This window comes from Chroicocephalus ridibundus, chromosome 8 (genome assembly GCF_963924245.1).
Source record: "Chroicocephalus ridibundus chromosome 8, bChrRid1.1, whole genome shotgun sequence".
NCBI lineage: Eukaryota > Metazoa > Chordata > Aves > Charadriiformes > Laridae > Chroicocephalus > Chroicocephalus ridibundus.
Window position 1 is genome coordinate 18,207,349 of NC_086291.1, and position 17,121 is coordinate 18,224,469.

General features: G+C 46.6%; 1 protein-coding gene across 10 annotated transcripts in view; it reads left to right on the plus strand.

Moving 5' to 3' along the window:
• The window catches only part of LRRC8D (leucine rich repeat containing 8 VRAC subunit D), a 70,100-nt gene extending 64,129 nt beyond the window's left edge, over positions 1 to 5,971 (plus strand). For all 10 annotated transcript variants that reach the window (XM_063343852.1, XM_063343856.1, XM_063343854.1 and 7 more), the window contains one exon: positions 181 to 5,971. In XM_063343852.1, the coding sequence (XP_063199922.1) occupies positions 183 to 2,753 (2,571 nt within the window). In that variant the 5' untranslated portion in view covers positions 181 to 182 and the 3' untranslated portion in view covers positions 2,754 to 5,971. The remainder of the gene's footprint in view (positions 1 to 180) is intronic.
• Positions 5,972 to 17,121: the final 11,150 nt, after the last annotated feature.

Genomic DNA, 17,121 nt, shown 5'->3' on the forward strand with positions numbered 1-17,121 from the left:
TATCCTTTGAGATGAGGATTGAGTTGAGTGAAATGATGGACAATGTGTGACAGGCAACAAAACATAAGGAAAACTGGAACCTTCTGAGGATCTGTATGTCACGGTGTGATTGTTAAAAAAACAGTAAAATAACCTGCTTACCAGTCAACAATACTGATTTTTGTCTTTGTTTTCTTGTAGGAATGTTTACCCTTGCAGAAGTTGCATCGCTCAATGACATCCAGCCAACTTACCGTATCTTGAAACCATGGTGGGATGTATTTATGGATTATCTAGCTGTTGTGATGTTAATGGTTGCCATTTTTGCTGGAACCATGCAGCTGACCAAAGACCAGGTGGTCTGCTTGCCAGTTTTGCAGTCTACTGTAAATTCAAAAGCACAACCCAGCACATCAGGGAAGGCTGACTTTACCACTGTTGAAACAACCACTGGTCAAGGAGAAGAAGCATCAATGAGAACGGTTTCCTTTGGAAGTGCCCCTACTGTAACACCTGACATACCTCTGAGCAGAGCTACCTCTTCTCAGTATCAACCCACTGAATCAGGCCAGGAGCTGAAGAAGGAGCGGAAAGATTCTTCAGGCCGTAAAACAAATTTGGATTTTCAGCAATACGTGTTCATTAACCAGATGTGCTATCATTTGGCTCTTCCTTGGTATTCAAAGTATTTTCCCTATCTTGTTCTCATCCATACTATCATTTTAATAGTCAGTAGCAATTTTTGGTTCAAGTATCCCAAGACTTGCTCAAAAATTGAGCATTTTGTGTCTATATTAGGGAAGTGCTTTGAGTCCCCTTGGACTACAAAAGCATTGTCTGAAACGGCATGTGAGGACTCAGAGGAGAACAAACAGAGGTTAACTGGTGCCCAGTCCCTGCCCAAGTATGTTTCCACTAGCAGTGATGAAGGAAGCCCAAGTGCCAGCACTCCCATGATAACAAAGTCTGGCTTCAAATTTTCAGCTGACAAGCCGATGATCGAGGTTCCCAGCGTCACTATTTTAGATAAGAAAGATGGCGAACAAGCCAAAGCGCTGTTTGAGAAAGTCCGTAAGTTCCGGGCTCACGTGGAGGACAGCGATCTGATTTACAAGCTCTACGTTGGCCAGACTGTCATCAAGACTGTCAAGTTCATATTTATTCTCTGCTATACTGCAAACTTTGTCAACACCATTAGTTTTGAACACATCTGCAAACCGAAAGTGGAACACCTGATTGGCTACACACAGTTTGAATGTACGCACAACATGGCTTACATGTTGAAGAAGCTGCTTATCAGCTATATTTCCCTCATTTGTGTCTACGGTTTCATCTGCCTCTACACGCTTTTCTGGCTGTTCCGAATACCTTTAAAAGAATATTCCTTTGAAAAGGTCAGAGAAGAGAGTAGCTTCAGTGATATCCCTGATGTCAAAAATGATTTTGCATTTCTCCTGCATATGGTAGATCAGTACGACCAGCTGTATTCTAAGCGATTTGGTGTCTTTTTGTCAGAGGTAAGTGAGAACAAACTACGGGAAATTAGTTTAAACCATGAATGGACTTTTGAAAAGCTGCGGCAACACGTTTCCCGCAATGCCCAGGACAAGCAAGAATTGCATCTCTTTATGCTGTCGGGGGTCCCTGATGCAGTGTTTGATCTGACGGATCTGGAGGTGTTGAAGCTGGAGCTGATTCCTGAAGCGAAAATCCCAGCGAAAATTTCCCAGATGACGAATCTTCAGGAGCTTCATCTGTGCCACTGCCCTGCGAAGGTCGAGCAGACTGCCTTCAGCTTCCTCCGGGACCACTTGAGATGCCTTCATGTGAAATTCACAGATGTTGCAGAAATTCCTGCGTGGGTGTATTTGCTCAAAACCCTCCGTGAATTGTACTTGATAGGCAATTTGAACTCTGAAAACAATAAAATGATAGGGCTCGACTCTCTCAGAGAGTTGAGACACCTTAAGATTCTCCATGTGAAAAGCAATTTGACCAAAATTCCCCCCAATATCACAGATGTGGCGCCACATCTGACAAAACTAGTCATTCATAATGACGGCACTAAGCTTGTGGTACTCAACAGCCTTAAGAAAATGACTAATGTTGCGGAGTTGGAACTGCAGAACTGTGAACTGGAAAGAATTCCCCACGCCATCTTCAGCCTCTCTAACTTACAGGAACTGGATTTAAAGTCAAATAGCATACGCACAATTGAAGAAATCATCAGTTTCCAGCACTTAAAAAGATTGACTTGTTTAAAGCTGTGGCACAATAAAATAGTCAACATTCCTTCCTCCATTACCCACATAAAGAATTTGGAGTCTCTTTATCTCTCCAATAACAAACTCGAGTCCTTACCTGCCGCAGTGTTCAGTTTACAGAAACTTAGGTGTTTAGATGTAAGCTACAACTCAATCGCATTGATTCCAGTGGAAATAGGTTTGCTTCAAAATCTGCAGCATTTTCACATCACGGGAAACAAAGTCGACGTTTTGCCAAAACAGTTGTTTAAATGTGTTAAATTGAGGACTTTGTGTCTGGGACAAAACTGTATTACCTCAATCCCAGATAAAGTTAGTCAACTGTTGCAGCTGACTCATCTGGAACTGAAGGGAAACTGCTTGGACCGTCTGCCAGCCACACTGGGGCAGTGTCAGCTTCTCAGGAAAAACGGGCTCTTGGTGGAAGATCACCTCTTTGATGCTTTGCCCCCAGAAGTTAAAGAGGTGTTGAATCAAGACACAAGCATTCCCTTTGCTAACGGGATTTAGGCTGAGGTGAAATGCTCTGGTAGCTGACTTCCAAACAGCAAATGCTAAAAAGTATGGCAATTGTGAGACCATGCGTTTTAGAAAGCAGAATTCCTTGGAAGGCAGGACTACTAGCAGGATTAGAAGAGGTGTAACCGAGCGTTCAATGTTTGCAGTGTTTTAAAAGATTCTTTCCAAAATTTTTGAGAGGATAAAGAACCTTAATAATCTCAATTCTTTTTTCCTTAAATTGTTTGTAACTTGGATGCTGCCGCTTTTGAATGTTTACAAATTTGCTTGCCTGCTTAAAGTAAATGATTAAATTGATGACCTTTTCTTACTATGCAAGTTATTCTTTAAGGTCTGGATTTACTTTAGTGCATTACGGGGGGTGGGGGGGAAAGCAAGGTTAAATGTTGTATATGGTATGGTTCTAACAGCACTAGAAACACATGTGGATGTGTGTTAGCGTTCAGCCATCCTCAGCAAACGAAACCAGTTTGGCTGTGCTTTGAACTGCACCAGAACCACCATTTTCCTGCATTTAAGGTATGTGGTTTGCATCAGGCCAAGTGTGTTTGCCTTCATCCTTCATCCTCAAGGCCTCATGGTTTTGGGTGAGACTTTTTCTGTGGTTTAGTGTGCTACTCCTTCACACTGGCAAAGACTGGTCACATTCCCGCAGCTAGTCTCTCCCCCAGCTTCCTCTGTCCCACGCAGCGGTGGGTGGTAAAAGGGAGAATACTGCCACTTGGCTTTCAAGTGGGGGATATTGGAACTGTTTTGCAAGATGACTTTGAAAGCCATTAAACACCAAGTGACTTTACTGCTCATGTTTTGTTCCTCTTCCCAGTTTTCATCTGGGAAACTCAAGGCATTTTACAAGTTGGTGATTGTTTTGTTTCACAGCCCTTGCTTAGGGACTATGGTGTCTGCTCCATTTTCTAGACTAATGACACAGACATAAGAGTTATGATTTACCCAAATGTAATGTAGCTTTATCGCCTGTTGTGGTGTGTCTTCCACACCTGGACTTTAACCAAAAGACCATCCTTCTCCCCCACCCCAGTCCAAACAATTTGATGTTTTTGAACACTTACGCGCTGTTAGAGAACCCTAACCGTGTGCCAGATAAATCATCAAATAAAGAAAAAAGCAGACAGTAGTGAGCGTGGGATTTATTTTTTTTTTTTGGTGGTGTTTTTTTAACTGAATTTGCATTGCCAGAACCATTAAAGAAATACAATCCATTAAATCTGCGAAATCATCAGTTGTAAATCTTGGCCATTTACATTCCATATGTGCAGAAAAGAAGTACTATGCTGGGAGATGATTACATGATTACTCATGGTTTAAACACAATTCCCTATTGTAGTGCGGTCAGGACTGAACTAGTCTGTCGTTCAAGGCACTGTTCTCACACAGAAATCCTCATGCACAGCGATTTCTACTGTAACTTCACCAGAGCTGCCCTGACTTACACCACTATTAATGAGGGGATAGTTTAGGCCTAGGGGCATTGAGCAGTCGGGAACATTTCAAATACTGCTCTTACGAATCTTGCACATTTTATTGTTAATCATTTACTGTTAGTCGTGCTGGGAGGACTGTTCTCAGCTGTAGGTAGCAGTCTCTGAATACATACCTGCACCGTGTGGCATGTATTTCAGAAGACCGGTCTATGAATAGTGGTTTTCCTGCTTCTTTGGGGGATATAGTCTGTTTGCTACTTGCCAGCAGGTAGTAAACTTGGGATGTTGACAGTTCTGCAACACCAAGTCACAGGTCTGGCAGAATACTTGCAGTTACTGATCTGTCCTCCACTGGGAAATTTAGTGCTAATCCTCAGAAAAATTTTTTTAAGTAGAATTTAAGGCTGCAGCGGATTTTTTTTTTTTTTTAAGAAACTCCTTCATGTGTTTATTTTTTGCACATAGATCACTTTAAAATTGCTGGACTATTGACTCTTTAGAAAAACTGTGGAATATACTATTGATGTATACTTTGTATTTGCTGTTGAGTGTTATTTCAGCTTCCAAGAAATTGTGTGTAGGAGGGAGGAAGAGTTGGAGGATGACAAAGTAATTAAAATATTTAGAAAAATAGTTCTATTTTTCATCTTTTTTTCTTATTTTAATAGTAGAGTCGCACAGAATGCGGCTGTGGGTTGATCCAGCTTTTAAAAGCTTTTTTTGGTGTTTCCGATTCTCCTACTGTCCCTACTGATGTTCAAAAAATAAACCCATGTCCACTTCATATGAGTATGGTATACATAATTTAGACCACTGTTTTGACTAGTTATTAGCCAATTGTACTTCTTTAGACGACTTCCTCCAAAATAAGTATGTGTTAAAGTTAATTTCAGGCTTGTGATGCTTGCTTAGCATAAACTCCATTCTTGTTTTTAGGAGAGCTTTCTCAGAGTGGGGAGGAATTGCCCATCGTCCCCATGTCGCCTCCCCCTAAGTCCTTCCTTCTCTTTGTGACTGTTTATAATGTTCCTATTTCCTGTGTGTCAACTGACACAGTCTTGCTTTAAAGTCTTGGAAGTTCATCTCTTTTCCATGTAAGGCATGTGAAGTATATTTTGCATTTCTATTTGATTTAATAAATAAGATGTTTATATCTTCCTCTAATCTATTTTTTTTTAATGGGGGGAAAAGTGTGTTTGCATAGTAAAATCTCTGATTTCAAGTATTTTGCACCGAACTTGTTCTGTAATGCCTATAATAAGGAAGAGGTATGAGTTGCTGTTCTGCGTCCTGTAGGTATGGTTCCTAACTAGAATACAGTACTTCAGGATAAGGTTTTTTCTTTTTTTTTTTTTTCCTAATTTACGTAATCTAAATGACCTGCCACTGTTTTTATTTGGCTAACGGAGTTTTGCAGAATATATGCAGGGTCCCAGAAGAGAAATGACTGTATTCATTCAAATGAAAGGAAGTAGGAAATTGCCCGTTCTGTTTGCTCCTGTCACTGTAACATATTTCTGCAAAGATCCTTTAATTTCCCAATAAATTGGAAGATGCCTTTTGGAAGATGCTTCCTGTGATGCAAGTACAGCTGTGGCTGTCCTGAGCAGCCATCAGGTCTCTTGGTGCAAGGGAGGTTGCTGACACTCATGAAAGGCTCTCTGCCGCTAAGTAAATGGCTTTGCAGTCCTGAGGTGCCCTCCCTGGTAGCAAATGGGGAAGCCCGGACACTGTAAGTCACGTCTGGTTATGGGGGATTCACTTTGTGAATAAAAATTCTTAATAAAAATCTTACAGAAATAGCTGTTCTGTATATTGTGTTTCCATGAATGTACACAGAAATTAGTGGTGTACGGTTATGTGAAGGCAATGGGCTGGACTCTGATTCTTTTACCTAAAGGCAGGTCAAACAAATGAGGTGTTCCTACAGCTGTGGTGTTGACCATCATCCTGACATCTTGCAGGAGCAGACTTTGGCTTTCAGACCTCTTGGTTGTCAAGATAGGGAGCTGTGCAGGAACCTGACAGTCCTGAGTCAGGACTGAGACAGTCCTGAGTCCTAACTCTTCTGCAGCTCATTGTGGACATCAAAGATGAGACTTCTGTCAGGTCTGTGGGATGTGAACCCGTGAGGGTGCTAAAGATGAGAACAAAAACCTCAAATTTGCCGAGGCATCCCATTGTTGATGGCGGAGCAGTTGGGCACGGTGGCAGTGGGTTGAGAGTAGTTTATCTGGGCTGCTGTTGCCCAGTGCGATGGGATTATTGCTTGTGCCACCACTGGCCTTGAAGATGACATGGAGCATGGCATTGCTCTTCAGTCCAAAGCAAGGAGGGAGGCTGAATCCGTGACTTGAGACCTACTTTTGGTTTTGGCACAGCCTTCTCCTCACCTGGGGAAAAGGGGATTAAAAAGATTTAAATTTCCTGTCTATAAGCTGGGGATTCTTTAATGAAGGTAAAATGCATGAATGATTGTGAAAAACACAAATCCTGTGGAAACGAGGTCATGTAGAAAGATTCAAGAGGCACAGGCAGTCTTGTCATTAGCTGCATGGCTGAGCCCTATCAACGCGTTTCTAATATGTGATCCCAGAACGATTTGATCCAGCAAACTATCATAGGCAGGACTAGAAGATGCCTCAAAATGTCTTTAAGCCTGCCACCCTGCCCCATGCAAAATAAGGTTCCCTAATTTATTCCTGCCAGATGTTTGGTAAAATGTAGGAACGGGTTACACAGTGGTGGAGATTCCAGCTTCTTTAGGCAGGCTGTTTCCTTAATCGTCTTCCCTGTTGAAGAAACACAGCTAGAACCTTAGCCTGGCAGCAACTGCTGATGCTCAGTTTAGGCCAAACTAAATGCTTAGAACCGTATTAATGTATTTGCGTGCAGAAGTACAGACTGAGACAGACTTCTGCACGGGCATGTTGCGTCCCAAGCAGCTTGGGAGCACTGAAGTTTGGAATTCCTTTGAAAAGAGCTCTGAGGGGCAGGTAGCATCAGTCTAGTTACAGATAGAATGCAAAACGTTGGATTCTCCAATGATGGCAGGGCCATCTGCAACCATGGTGCAACGCATTTATGGCTGGTCTGCCTCAGCTTTGGCTGGTGGTTGACATCCTTACCCTTGCAGAGCCTGGGTGGTCTCTTTGTTCAGAAAGACATTTTGTGAAGGCATTTAAATAAAATGTTTTCTCAAGCAAGTTTGGTGTAGGAACATGCAAGGTGATCCTTAAGATGACCAGTATTGAAAGAATTGAAACAAATTCTGTAGTGTTTGTAACCTTGGCATTAACCCCTTGCCTCTGACTGTGAATTGATGAAATTGCTGCACGAACTACTGATTAGCTTGCAGGGTTCCCTGAATGATTGGCAATTTTAGCACTGCAGAAGAGTTGCCGGTTCAGACTGTCCACTTGTGCTTGTACAGTGTGTTCAGCGCTTAAAACTGAAGACATCAAACACTGATGTTGCAAAACCCTGCGGGCTTATGCTGTGACCAATTTCCCAGGACGGCAAATCATTCCCAATGCTGCTAAAGGGAGGGAAAGCTGTATTACTGAGTACAGTTGTTTCTGTAGCAAAGACGAGGCTTTAGAATTAAGCTCAGAAACAGATTTTCCAAGCTGATTACAAACACGCACCCTTTCCACTATAAAAGCCATGAGAGATGTCACTTCTGGCAGAGAGAGGCTGAAAATAGTTCCTGTAACTCGGCCAGGCATGGGTGCAGAAGTGGCAGCTCTTTAACGCTGCACATCAACACAATGCAACTCAAGTGAGGATCTTTAAAACCACAGGCACTGGAGTTTGGCCAGGCTGCATCTCCCTCCCTCCCTTCCCTGAAGAGAACAGCCCCTAAGCCCTTTTGCAGTTACTAGAGCCAGGACCTTTGTTCTGTCTTGCCTCCGACAGCACGTTGCCCCTTGATGCTGGAGGTAACGTAGGGTTATTGGTTTAATAATGACTGTTTGGGAAGAATGCCATCTTCTAAATTAACACCATGGTCGCTTGCAGGAAGTCTTCCAGCACAGAGCAGGTCTGTTTCCATAAAATGAACATGTTGTGCCCATAAACAACGAAATCTTGAATTGGGATTGGGTTGCATAGACCATTAGGAATAAATGCATGAACACGTTGCGGTTCTGCTAACCAGTTCTGGGTAGTTTTGCTGCTTCAGGTGGTTGTAAAAGTTGATTTCAAGACCTTTTCCCTAACACCATCCTGCAGTGTCTCACGAGCCAGCACTGCTGTCCTGGGGCAGGCTGGCTCGTCCAGAGGGTGCTGCTGGAGCTGAGGTGGGAGAAGGCCTGGGTGCCGTGGCCTCTGCCAGCATGCCGTGGAGGATCCCCTCTGCTGGGGCAGATGGATTTATCTCGCTCCTCCTGAGGCATCGTGTATGGAAGATGCAGCACGACATTGTGTCCTTAGCTACTAAATAAAGGGAATGCTGTTGACTGTGACCTATTGCCAAGTGACGCGTCTGAAAGATGGGGAACATGATAATAGGAGGAAATGCAGAATAAGGCGGGGAAAGAAAAGGAATAAATAGTCCTGAGAGGAGGTAGAATCCCCCACCCCCAGCTCAGAATTTCATAAGTTTTAGAAAGGTGGTGTAAAATCTGGAGTGCAACTTACAGCTGCTCCTGCCCAGAGGCAAGCTCAGACCTTCAGGTCACCCTAGGACTTTTTGACTCCTTTTTTTTTTTTTTTCTTCCCTTTACTTCTCTCCCCGCTGTCTCTCAGACAGGGCCATGGGTGCCTGCACGGCTGCTGCTTGTGTGCTCTCCTTCCCCTCCTGCTCCCATGCAAGTATCCGCGATAAGCTCATCCCTACAGAGCTGTTAATGCTTATCCCAGCACAGCCATACCCGGGGCTGCCCCCCTCCCTGGCTGCATGCAGCAGCGCTCTGCAGGGAAAGCCCGGGCCCTATCGAGGGACAGAGTCTAATCTTGGAGCTGCAGCTTCCCCTCCTGAAGGGATTCCCCCTCCTCTGGCTGGCAGGCGATACCCGAGCGGGGCAGAGCCCTGCCAGCACCGGGAGGCTGAAGCTCCCTCCCGGCTCCCAGCTTCCCGCTGTGGGGCTGCTGTGTGCAAGTGCTGCAGAGGGGGCTGGTGGGGGTCTCGCGGGGATGTGGGACCTGGGCTGAGGCCTCCCAGCGTAGAGCCGCTGAGCCTTGGGTCCTACAGCCAGAATGAGACTCCTCAGGGGCAGTGTCTTCACGCTGTGCTCCTGGGTTGCCCAACCGGCCTACCCCTGAGCGGGTGGCCCTGCAGAAAGCCTGGCCGCACCGACTTCCCGGCATCCTCCATGGGAAGGAAATTCAGATGCGGTTTGCGAGGCGACTTTGGTCTGATGGCTGAGCAGGGGAGAGCGGCAGGGTGTCGCACAGCCTCAGCGTGCCTCTGCGCAGGGCCAGGTGACTCTGCTGCTCTCCTTTGCTCTTTGGCTTCTCTGAGGTCCATGGGATATACCTGAAGGTGGTGGCAGCTGGTCTTCAAGCCCTCCAGGCTCTTACCTATCATGAGATTTTTATCATGGACTTCTTCACGCTCTGTAGCTGCAAGGACATCCTACGGATGTAAAATGCTGGGCAAGTGGAGACTCCGGGTACGTGCCCAGGTCTGTAGGGCTGTAATGTGTAACAGAGCTGGAAACCGGATGCCTCTCAGGACTTCAAGTATTAGCCTATTAAAATTGGGAAACGTGCTCTAACGAAAGGCAAAGGCCAGCTGGGTTGTAAATTGATCCCTGTCAGTATTGATGTTTATGTGTATTTGAGACCTAGAAAATGCCGGCATGATCTGACCCAGGAGAATCAGATACGCTTCCAGGCTGTCTTTGTTCTAAAATCTAGTTAATTGGCTTTAAATCTGAGTGTATTAAAAGGGTGTGAGGTGGGACCGTCCCTGTGAGCCAGCCCTAGTGCGGGCGAATAATGCACACGCTTGGTACTTGGAAAAGTTCCTCGCACCTTCAAAGCTATTTTTGCTTATGTGATGTCTGAGTCTGTGTGTGCCTCTCGCCGCAAACTTCCGCCCGCACACAGAGCATGGGTGTTTTCCTCAGGTGCTGGTGGTCTGAAAGCACAGTGACGCAGTGCCATTCCTGCTAGACGGAGGTGAACTCCAGGAGTCCCCACAGGCATCGCATAAGGAGCCTTAGTGCATCCTCTCTCAGGGACCGCTCTTCTTTCAGTTGCGGACCGGTAAAGCTGACAGGCTGCAGTTTGGAACTAGAACTGTACAGAAGAGGCCTTAATTAAACCATTTTTTCTGAATTAATTAAAAGACTACAAAACGGTCACGTAGACAGCAGCGCTGCATCACAGTTTGAAACCTGCCTTTTTCCTCCCCACTGGGCGGTCAAGCTAAGCTTGGCCACCTCTTCCCCAGCAGAGCAGGTACGATCCCAGCTGGGGGGTCTCTGCAGGAGCTACCCCTCAGAAGCGCACCCACAGTGAAAGGTAAGTGCATCTCTTCCAGTTTACCATCCCACATAGACGAGGTCCTTGTGCCTGTGGCGCTTTGTTTATCTTTGTGCTTGTGTTATCAGCCTCAGCAACATGTTTAACTCTGAATATATTCGTTTAATTAAATGCTTTTAACATTCATTACGGGGCTGCTAATTGCTGACTCCCCCAGCAGCAGAAGGCATGGGGTGTGAAACACCGGTGAACAGCCCGGGTGGGACCACTCAGTGGGTCCCAAAATGAGCGTTTTAGCCTTACAATCTGCCGCTCGCACCTCACCCGACTGAGAAAGGGTTGGCTTGAAGGAGACCTGAGAGACCCAGTGTTGCCGCAGTTGTGCTGGGCTGCAATCAGTGCTCCTGAAAGCCTGGAGGGCTGCTGCTATTATTAGCAAAATGTTGGCAGCGTGATTAGCTCTGTGCAAGACTCAAAGAAGCTTAAAGGATGAACGGAGAGATGCAGACTGGACTTAGGCACTGCCTATTATAAAACGGTGGCAGCCCTATGTGAGTGGAAAAAGGTGTGTAGACACTGGTTCTCTACTGTTATCCTGCTGGCCACAGCACTTCCAGGGATTGGCAGCTAACGGGCCTCGGTGCGAGCTGCTGCTCCTTGCTGTAGGAGAGTGGAGCTGGCTGGGGCGGGCAGGAGGGATTCCTCACGCTGGGATGTGCAGCGGGGCTGGGCAGGTTTACGAGGACGTGGGGTGAAAACGCCTGAGCCTCGAGGCCATGGGCTGTCAGCAGCCCCGCTGCCTGCAGGGCTGGCTCAGTTCCTCGTAGTAGCTGTGGATTACACATCTTGGGAAAGGAAAAACAACCCTAAACACTCGGTTTAGTACAAAAGTATTTTGGTGTGGTGCTGTTTTGGAGGTTCGCAGCCGCGAAACTCCTGCTACAGGATATTGGGGATGTTATGAGTTTTCATAGTCTCAAGAGGATGTGTTGTGGTTTGGGCTGTTCGTTTTAGAGAGTTCAGTTAGTTAGAAGAGGCTTCGCTGAAAAGTAAAATTACTGAAAAGAAGATTGGTTCTGTTTTACCTCAAAGCAGGACAGGATGCAAAGGAAGTTCATGGGAGAGAACTCCAGGGAGGATTAGTGAATACATGGAAACCACCATGGCATGGCCCTGGCTTTTGCCCTGATTTTCCTATTATCTGCAGCATCTCCTGTGGCTGCTGTCAGAACAGGAGGCTCTCCGAGAGCATGCCCTGGTGGAGAGCAAAGAGCGGCTGTGTGCTGCGCAAGCCTCCTTCCTCCCCTCCGGATGCACCACAACTACAGCATCTGCTCATGGCCCGTGGCACGGCAGCGTGGCTGCTGGCCACGGGAATGGCTTCAATTCCTCCATCATGACAGCTTTATTACAGGCTGCTTGGGATAACTCTTTGTGATAGAAAACCTAATTTCTCTGTCCTTCTCTGCCTCGCTTTGGTCCATCCTCCACGGCACATACCCCTTTTGCTTTTTCCAGACCAGGCTGTGGTGGGCGCAGAGGCACCATCTGCTTGAAGGGAAGAGGCGTTACTCCTCAGTGTAAGCTACAGCCTTTGATTGATAGATACTTCCTTGGTTGTGTGACACAAACAGGCCCAGACCACAGTATGTGCCCCAGCTGCTCGCCTTTGTCCTTCTTGGGGGGCTCCTCGCTGGCAGTGGCCCCTCTCCTTCCCACCCCATGCAAGATGGACCGCTGTTTCCTGGTTCCTGAGCGGTCTGGGCTTGCACAGCCTTCAGAGGCTGGCCACAGCATGGGCTGCTGCACAGGAGACAGGGAAGGAGCTTCAGGCTCTGCTAGCAGAAGATACTTGAGTCCCACACATGCTCACACAGGGGAATGAGGGACTGACAGATATCCCCCCGTCCTCCTCAATTTGTGCCAAAGACAGGGGTATGCTCCTGCCGCGACACCCAGAGGAGAGGAAGGGGTGAACAGTTGGTGCTTGGCTTTTGCTGATTTTGTGTCTCTCCAGACCACAAAAGGACCCAGATGGGGCTCCTGCCCCTCGCCTGCATGCTGGGGGTTGCTGGGGGGTGTGCTGCATTTCGGGCACAGTAAGCCAGGCATTTTGGAGCTCTTTGGAGCTGAGTTTTAAATGCAAGCGTGTTTCCAGCCTGAGCAGAGCAGGGTGGCTCTCGCTCTCTCCTGGAGCAGTGGCCATGTTTGGAGGTGCAGTCCTTGGTTCCTTCTATGAGTTCTCAGGCAGTGAGAACACTTCTAGAGGTGGCTAAATGGCTGTTAAAGGCCGGGCTGGTGGAAATCTCCTGTCTCGAACATTGCGGGGTTGGAATCAGGCACAGCTTGTGAGATTAATGCGATGATTACGAGGAGTTTGGAACTGGTCCCAACGCATCACAAAAAGCAAAGAAATGCTGCGGCTCAGCGTGCTGACTGTTCGCAGGGCTGTGCTGCCTCTCCACTGCTCAGCATCCGTAGCTCAGCCGTATAAAGGGCAGGGTTAAAAGAACTCCAGTTAAACCATCCTCCAAAAAAACTGGGATGCTTCTCAGAGCTTGATCACTTGCTGGGATAGAGGTGAACTCTTTCTGTCCTGCCCGCTCTTAATGGACTTTTTTCTGTTCCCAAAACATTTATTCTCAATTCCTTTGGCTTCACATCCAAAACAATTCCAAGCTTGTTTTTTCTAGATGCCTCTTTTGAGAATTGCACACTCGAGCCATTGTGCAGGGCAGCTCCAATTACAACCTGCTAAAAGTTTGACAACAATCTCTGCAGTCTTTATTTTCTCTTCCCTGTGGCCTGGGTTTTGTTTGGTTTTTGAGGTTTTTGTTCTGGCAGAAACTTCTTTGTCACAGTTGGGCTGACAGTGGCCTACAACATCATTGTTGGATTAAAGGACATAGGGCATTTGGAGTGGTCTTTTATATGTTTCTGAATCTCAATTATTTCCCTGTAAGAAACTACAGGCTGTCCCAGAGCTGCTGAAATGAATCACTCGGGTGAACGCTTTTTCTTCTTTTTCGCTGCCAATTTGAAACAGTAAAAAGTCTGGCTAAATTCTTCCTCCCTCCCTAATAAAATCTGATGCAAAACTTCCATTTGTTTGGAAGAATCATTCTACTGCAGCACCCAGCAGTACGTGGGGACCATTTTCTTTCTGAAAGGGTTTTACTGCACATTTATGCTAACTTTATCAGAAAAAGGCACCCTCTAAAATTCAGGGCTGAGACCTGAGCCGTTTTGGAGATGCTGCCGTCCTTCATTAACTAATCTGATGGTTTATTGAAACCACAGACTTGTGGGGAGCATTTCTGTGCCAGACTTTCTCAATGAGCCAGTTGTGCAGGTGAGTGCTGTAAGGGTTGCACAATCCAGCCCTTCAGCTTCTGTAAGAATATCTTTTTACAAGCTCTAAGATCAGGAGGAGCACCCGCGATATTTTTACTTTGGTGCAGTCCTCTTCAGCAATGAAGGACTGTGTGTCTGGGATGTTTACTGGGCAAACACCACAGCTTTAAACTCCTGCAAGTGAAACTGCCTTTATTGATTTTCACTGTCCGAGGCATGCCAAGAGCAAATATAGATACAGTATAGAATGTGGATCTTCAGGTGCCATTTGGGGATAAATGTTTACAAGGACATGAGTAACAGCGAAAGAAACGTGCTTGTGGCTGAAAAATTTCCAAGCTTTATGTTGTCCCTGTCTTTGCCGATCTGGCTCAGCCAGGGAAATAGCAGGGAGCGCCTGGCTGGTCAGCCCTGCCCCGGTGCCCGGATCCAGAAGCAGGCAGGGAGCAGGCGTAAAGCTGAGAAGGCGGGTCGCTCCTTGGATCTGCTCTGTGTGTTTTGCTGAAGCCTCAAGAGGAGAGCCAGCCAGTGCTATTCCTGCTGGTGGCGTTGAGAAGTGGACACCAGCCTGCTGGGAAAATATCCAAGACCATCAATTCATTTTCATTTCCCATGCGGCAGTTAGATGGTGACAGCATCGATTTAATCCGAGAGCTGGAATTGACAAACTCTATCCATGGTTGCTGATACATAGCTTTGCTTTTCCTGTGACTTAGAGCATCTGGGAAGTGGCTTTAAATGGGCAGCTGGTGTGTCGCTTTGAGGAGGGAAATGGTGAAGGTCCACATAGAGACAGCTGCTGTGGCACAGCCCTCGCTAGGCCAGATGGATCCTGCGCAGGTGGGACGCTACCTTGGTTGTTGTACTCAGCTTAAAAGTTTCTTTAATTTGCTGAGGGAATCAGGCCTGACAGGACTTCATAAACAACTTTCTTTTTCCCTTTCCTTAGTCAGATCCCAGGGTGAACATAATCTGTGGAGACATGAAGCTCTGATGCAAAACGCCACATCCTACAGCTGATGTCCTAAGTGACCCTGTCCCACGTTTAACAGCAGTCTAGTTTCTGTGTTTTAAATAAACATGTGGGGATCTCTGACCTTTTCACTTGAGGTATGCGTATATGCCAAGGGAGGGTATGATCACAGCGCAGGGTGATGTTCCAGTGCTGCCTTTAATTTGGCTGGTCTGACTAGCAGTGGCACAGATGTCACCAAGGGGTGTTGAGACTCTACTTCAAGTGTCTGTAAAAATACCTTCCCTAATGTTGCCGGCACAGCCCTGACTGTGCGCACACAGGAGCCCCACCTTCACTTGCTAGCAGGTGGCTCTAATTCCCCATGCGTCTGGTGCCAAGAAATTTTGCAATTTTTTTGTGTAATGGATGGAAAGTGGTATTTTGGGTTTTTTTCTGTGAATGCTGCTTTTGCTCTCCTTCCCCTGGTATATGTCTTGGAGAGTTTATACATCTTAATGTAATTATGCAAAGGGAAGGCGTTGCCCAGAGGAAAGGAGAAAGTGGAAAAAAATCATATAAGCTTCCAGAAATAACATGGAAACCGTTTTATTTTTCTGTAGTACTGAAAGCCTATTGTAGAAGAGTAAATTAATATTGTTTGCAGTCATACACGGAAAAGACTATATGAGTGTATGAGCATCTGCTAGGAATGGCCTGCCTGAGTGGGACCCCAACCTGTACCAGCCCTGCCGCCAGAGTTTCACTGGCGTAGCCAGGGGTTTTCCAGGGGACAGGCGCTGGGATGGCCCCTTGTAAATGCCATCTGATGAATCACGCTTTTCTGAGGCAGTTGTGGAGCAATCTTTGGCTCCACATCTGAATTCCACTGAACAAGCACAACACAGGAAAAATTCCTTACACATAACACGAGGAGAAAGCTAGAGCTGGTCTAGCCCGCATCAGTTCCTGGGGCAACCGTCTCACACGAGGTCTCTGAACCACACGGAGCTTGAGCTGGCTGTCGTACGTGGGTGTGAGCTGGGCAACCACAGCGCTTGGGGCCAGTTTCAGGCTTTACCCATTTCCAAACCCTGGTATTTTGCGTGCAGGAATGCGGCAGGAGGCAAGGCAAACCGATTGCTTCATGGGGCGCTAATCCTGGTGCTTGGAAGCTGGCCCTGGGTATCTGGGCCTAACGTTATGCTAGACCTATATGTTTGCATTTGATTTTTGATTTGCATTTGCATTTGATCATGGGAAAATACGTAAGCACACATCCCTCACACTGCTGGCTCTCTGCTAGCTTGCTTGTAGTTGCTGGAGCCATAGGTAGGAAAGGAGAGAGAGAAAGGCAGGCATACCTCAGCCTCAGGAAAGATTTGTGTCAGAGCCCATAACAAAGCCAGTTCACCAGTGCCCGTGGCTGGAGGTGACTGGGCTGGGTGGTAAATGCTGGCAGGAAGAAGGAACGTATGTACTTCTTTTTTGTTTGAATCCTGATTTGACCGTTCTGTCCTGGAATGCTTAATGTACTCCACTTAGAAGGGGAAAAATACAAATCTTCACAGCTCCCTCCCATAGCTCCCTACGATACTTGTGGCCTTTGTGGGGGGGAATCTCAGCAGTGAAGGGGTGATTCCATTAACCTGGTGGGAGCTGAGGTTACATGTACCTTGGCAGCAAAAACAGGTGACAAAAACTGCCTTTGATGCCCCTGTCTCCCCCTGATGCTCACTCCTGCCCCTCCTCAGAAGGTCCTTTCAGGAGAGCTGATTCAGCTGTTTGTGTGGCTGCACATAAACTGGATGAAAGGGTGACATTTGAAAAAGCCCTCAGAAAGGGGGAGGTGTGCACCTGTGCAGAAATCCCATGGTGTACATCTGTATTAAGATCCATAATCACAGATAGATGAGGTTATCTGCACTTAAAGTGCTGCTGGATGGGAAGCACAGATGATGAGGCAGTCGGGAATCGTGTGCCCGGGAAGTATGTGACCCTGGAGCACGGAGTTGAGTGAAATCCACATTTCACTGGGATGTTTGAAAGGCAGTCAGCGCTGCTTTCAAAGTGCTCTCAAGTATCGTGGAGGAAATCTTGACAGAGTCTGCAATCCTTGCACTGATAAATGTGCTCAAGCTGCAGAAAGCATCTCTACGTTCATGTCAGGACTTGAGAC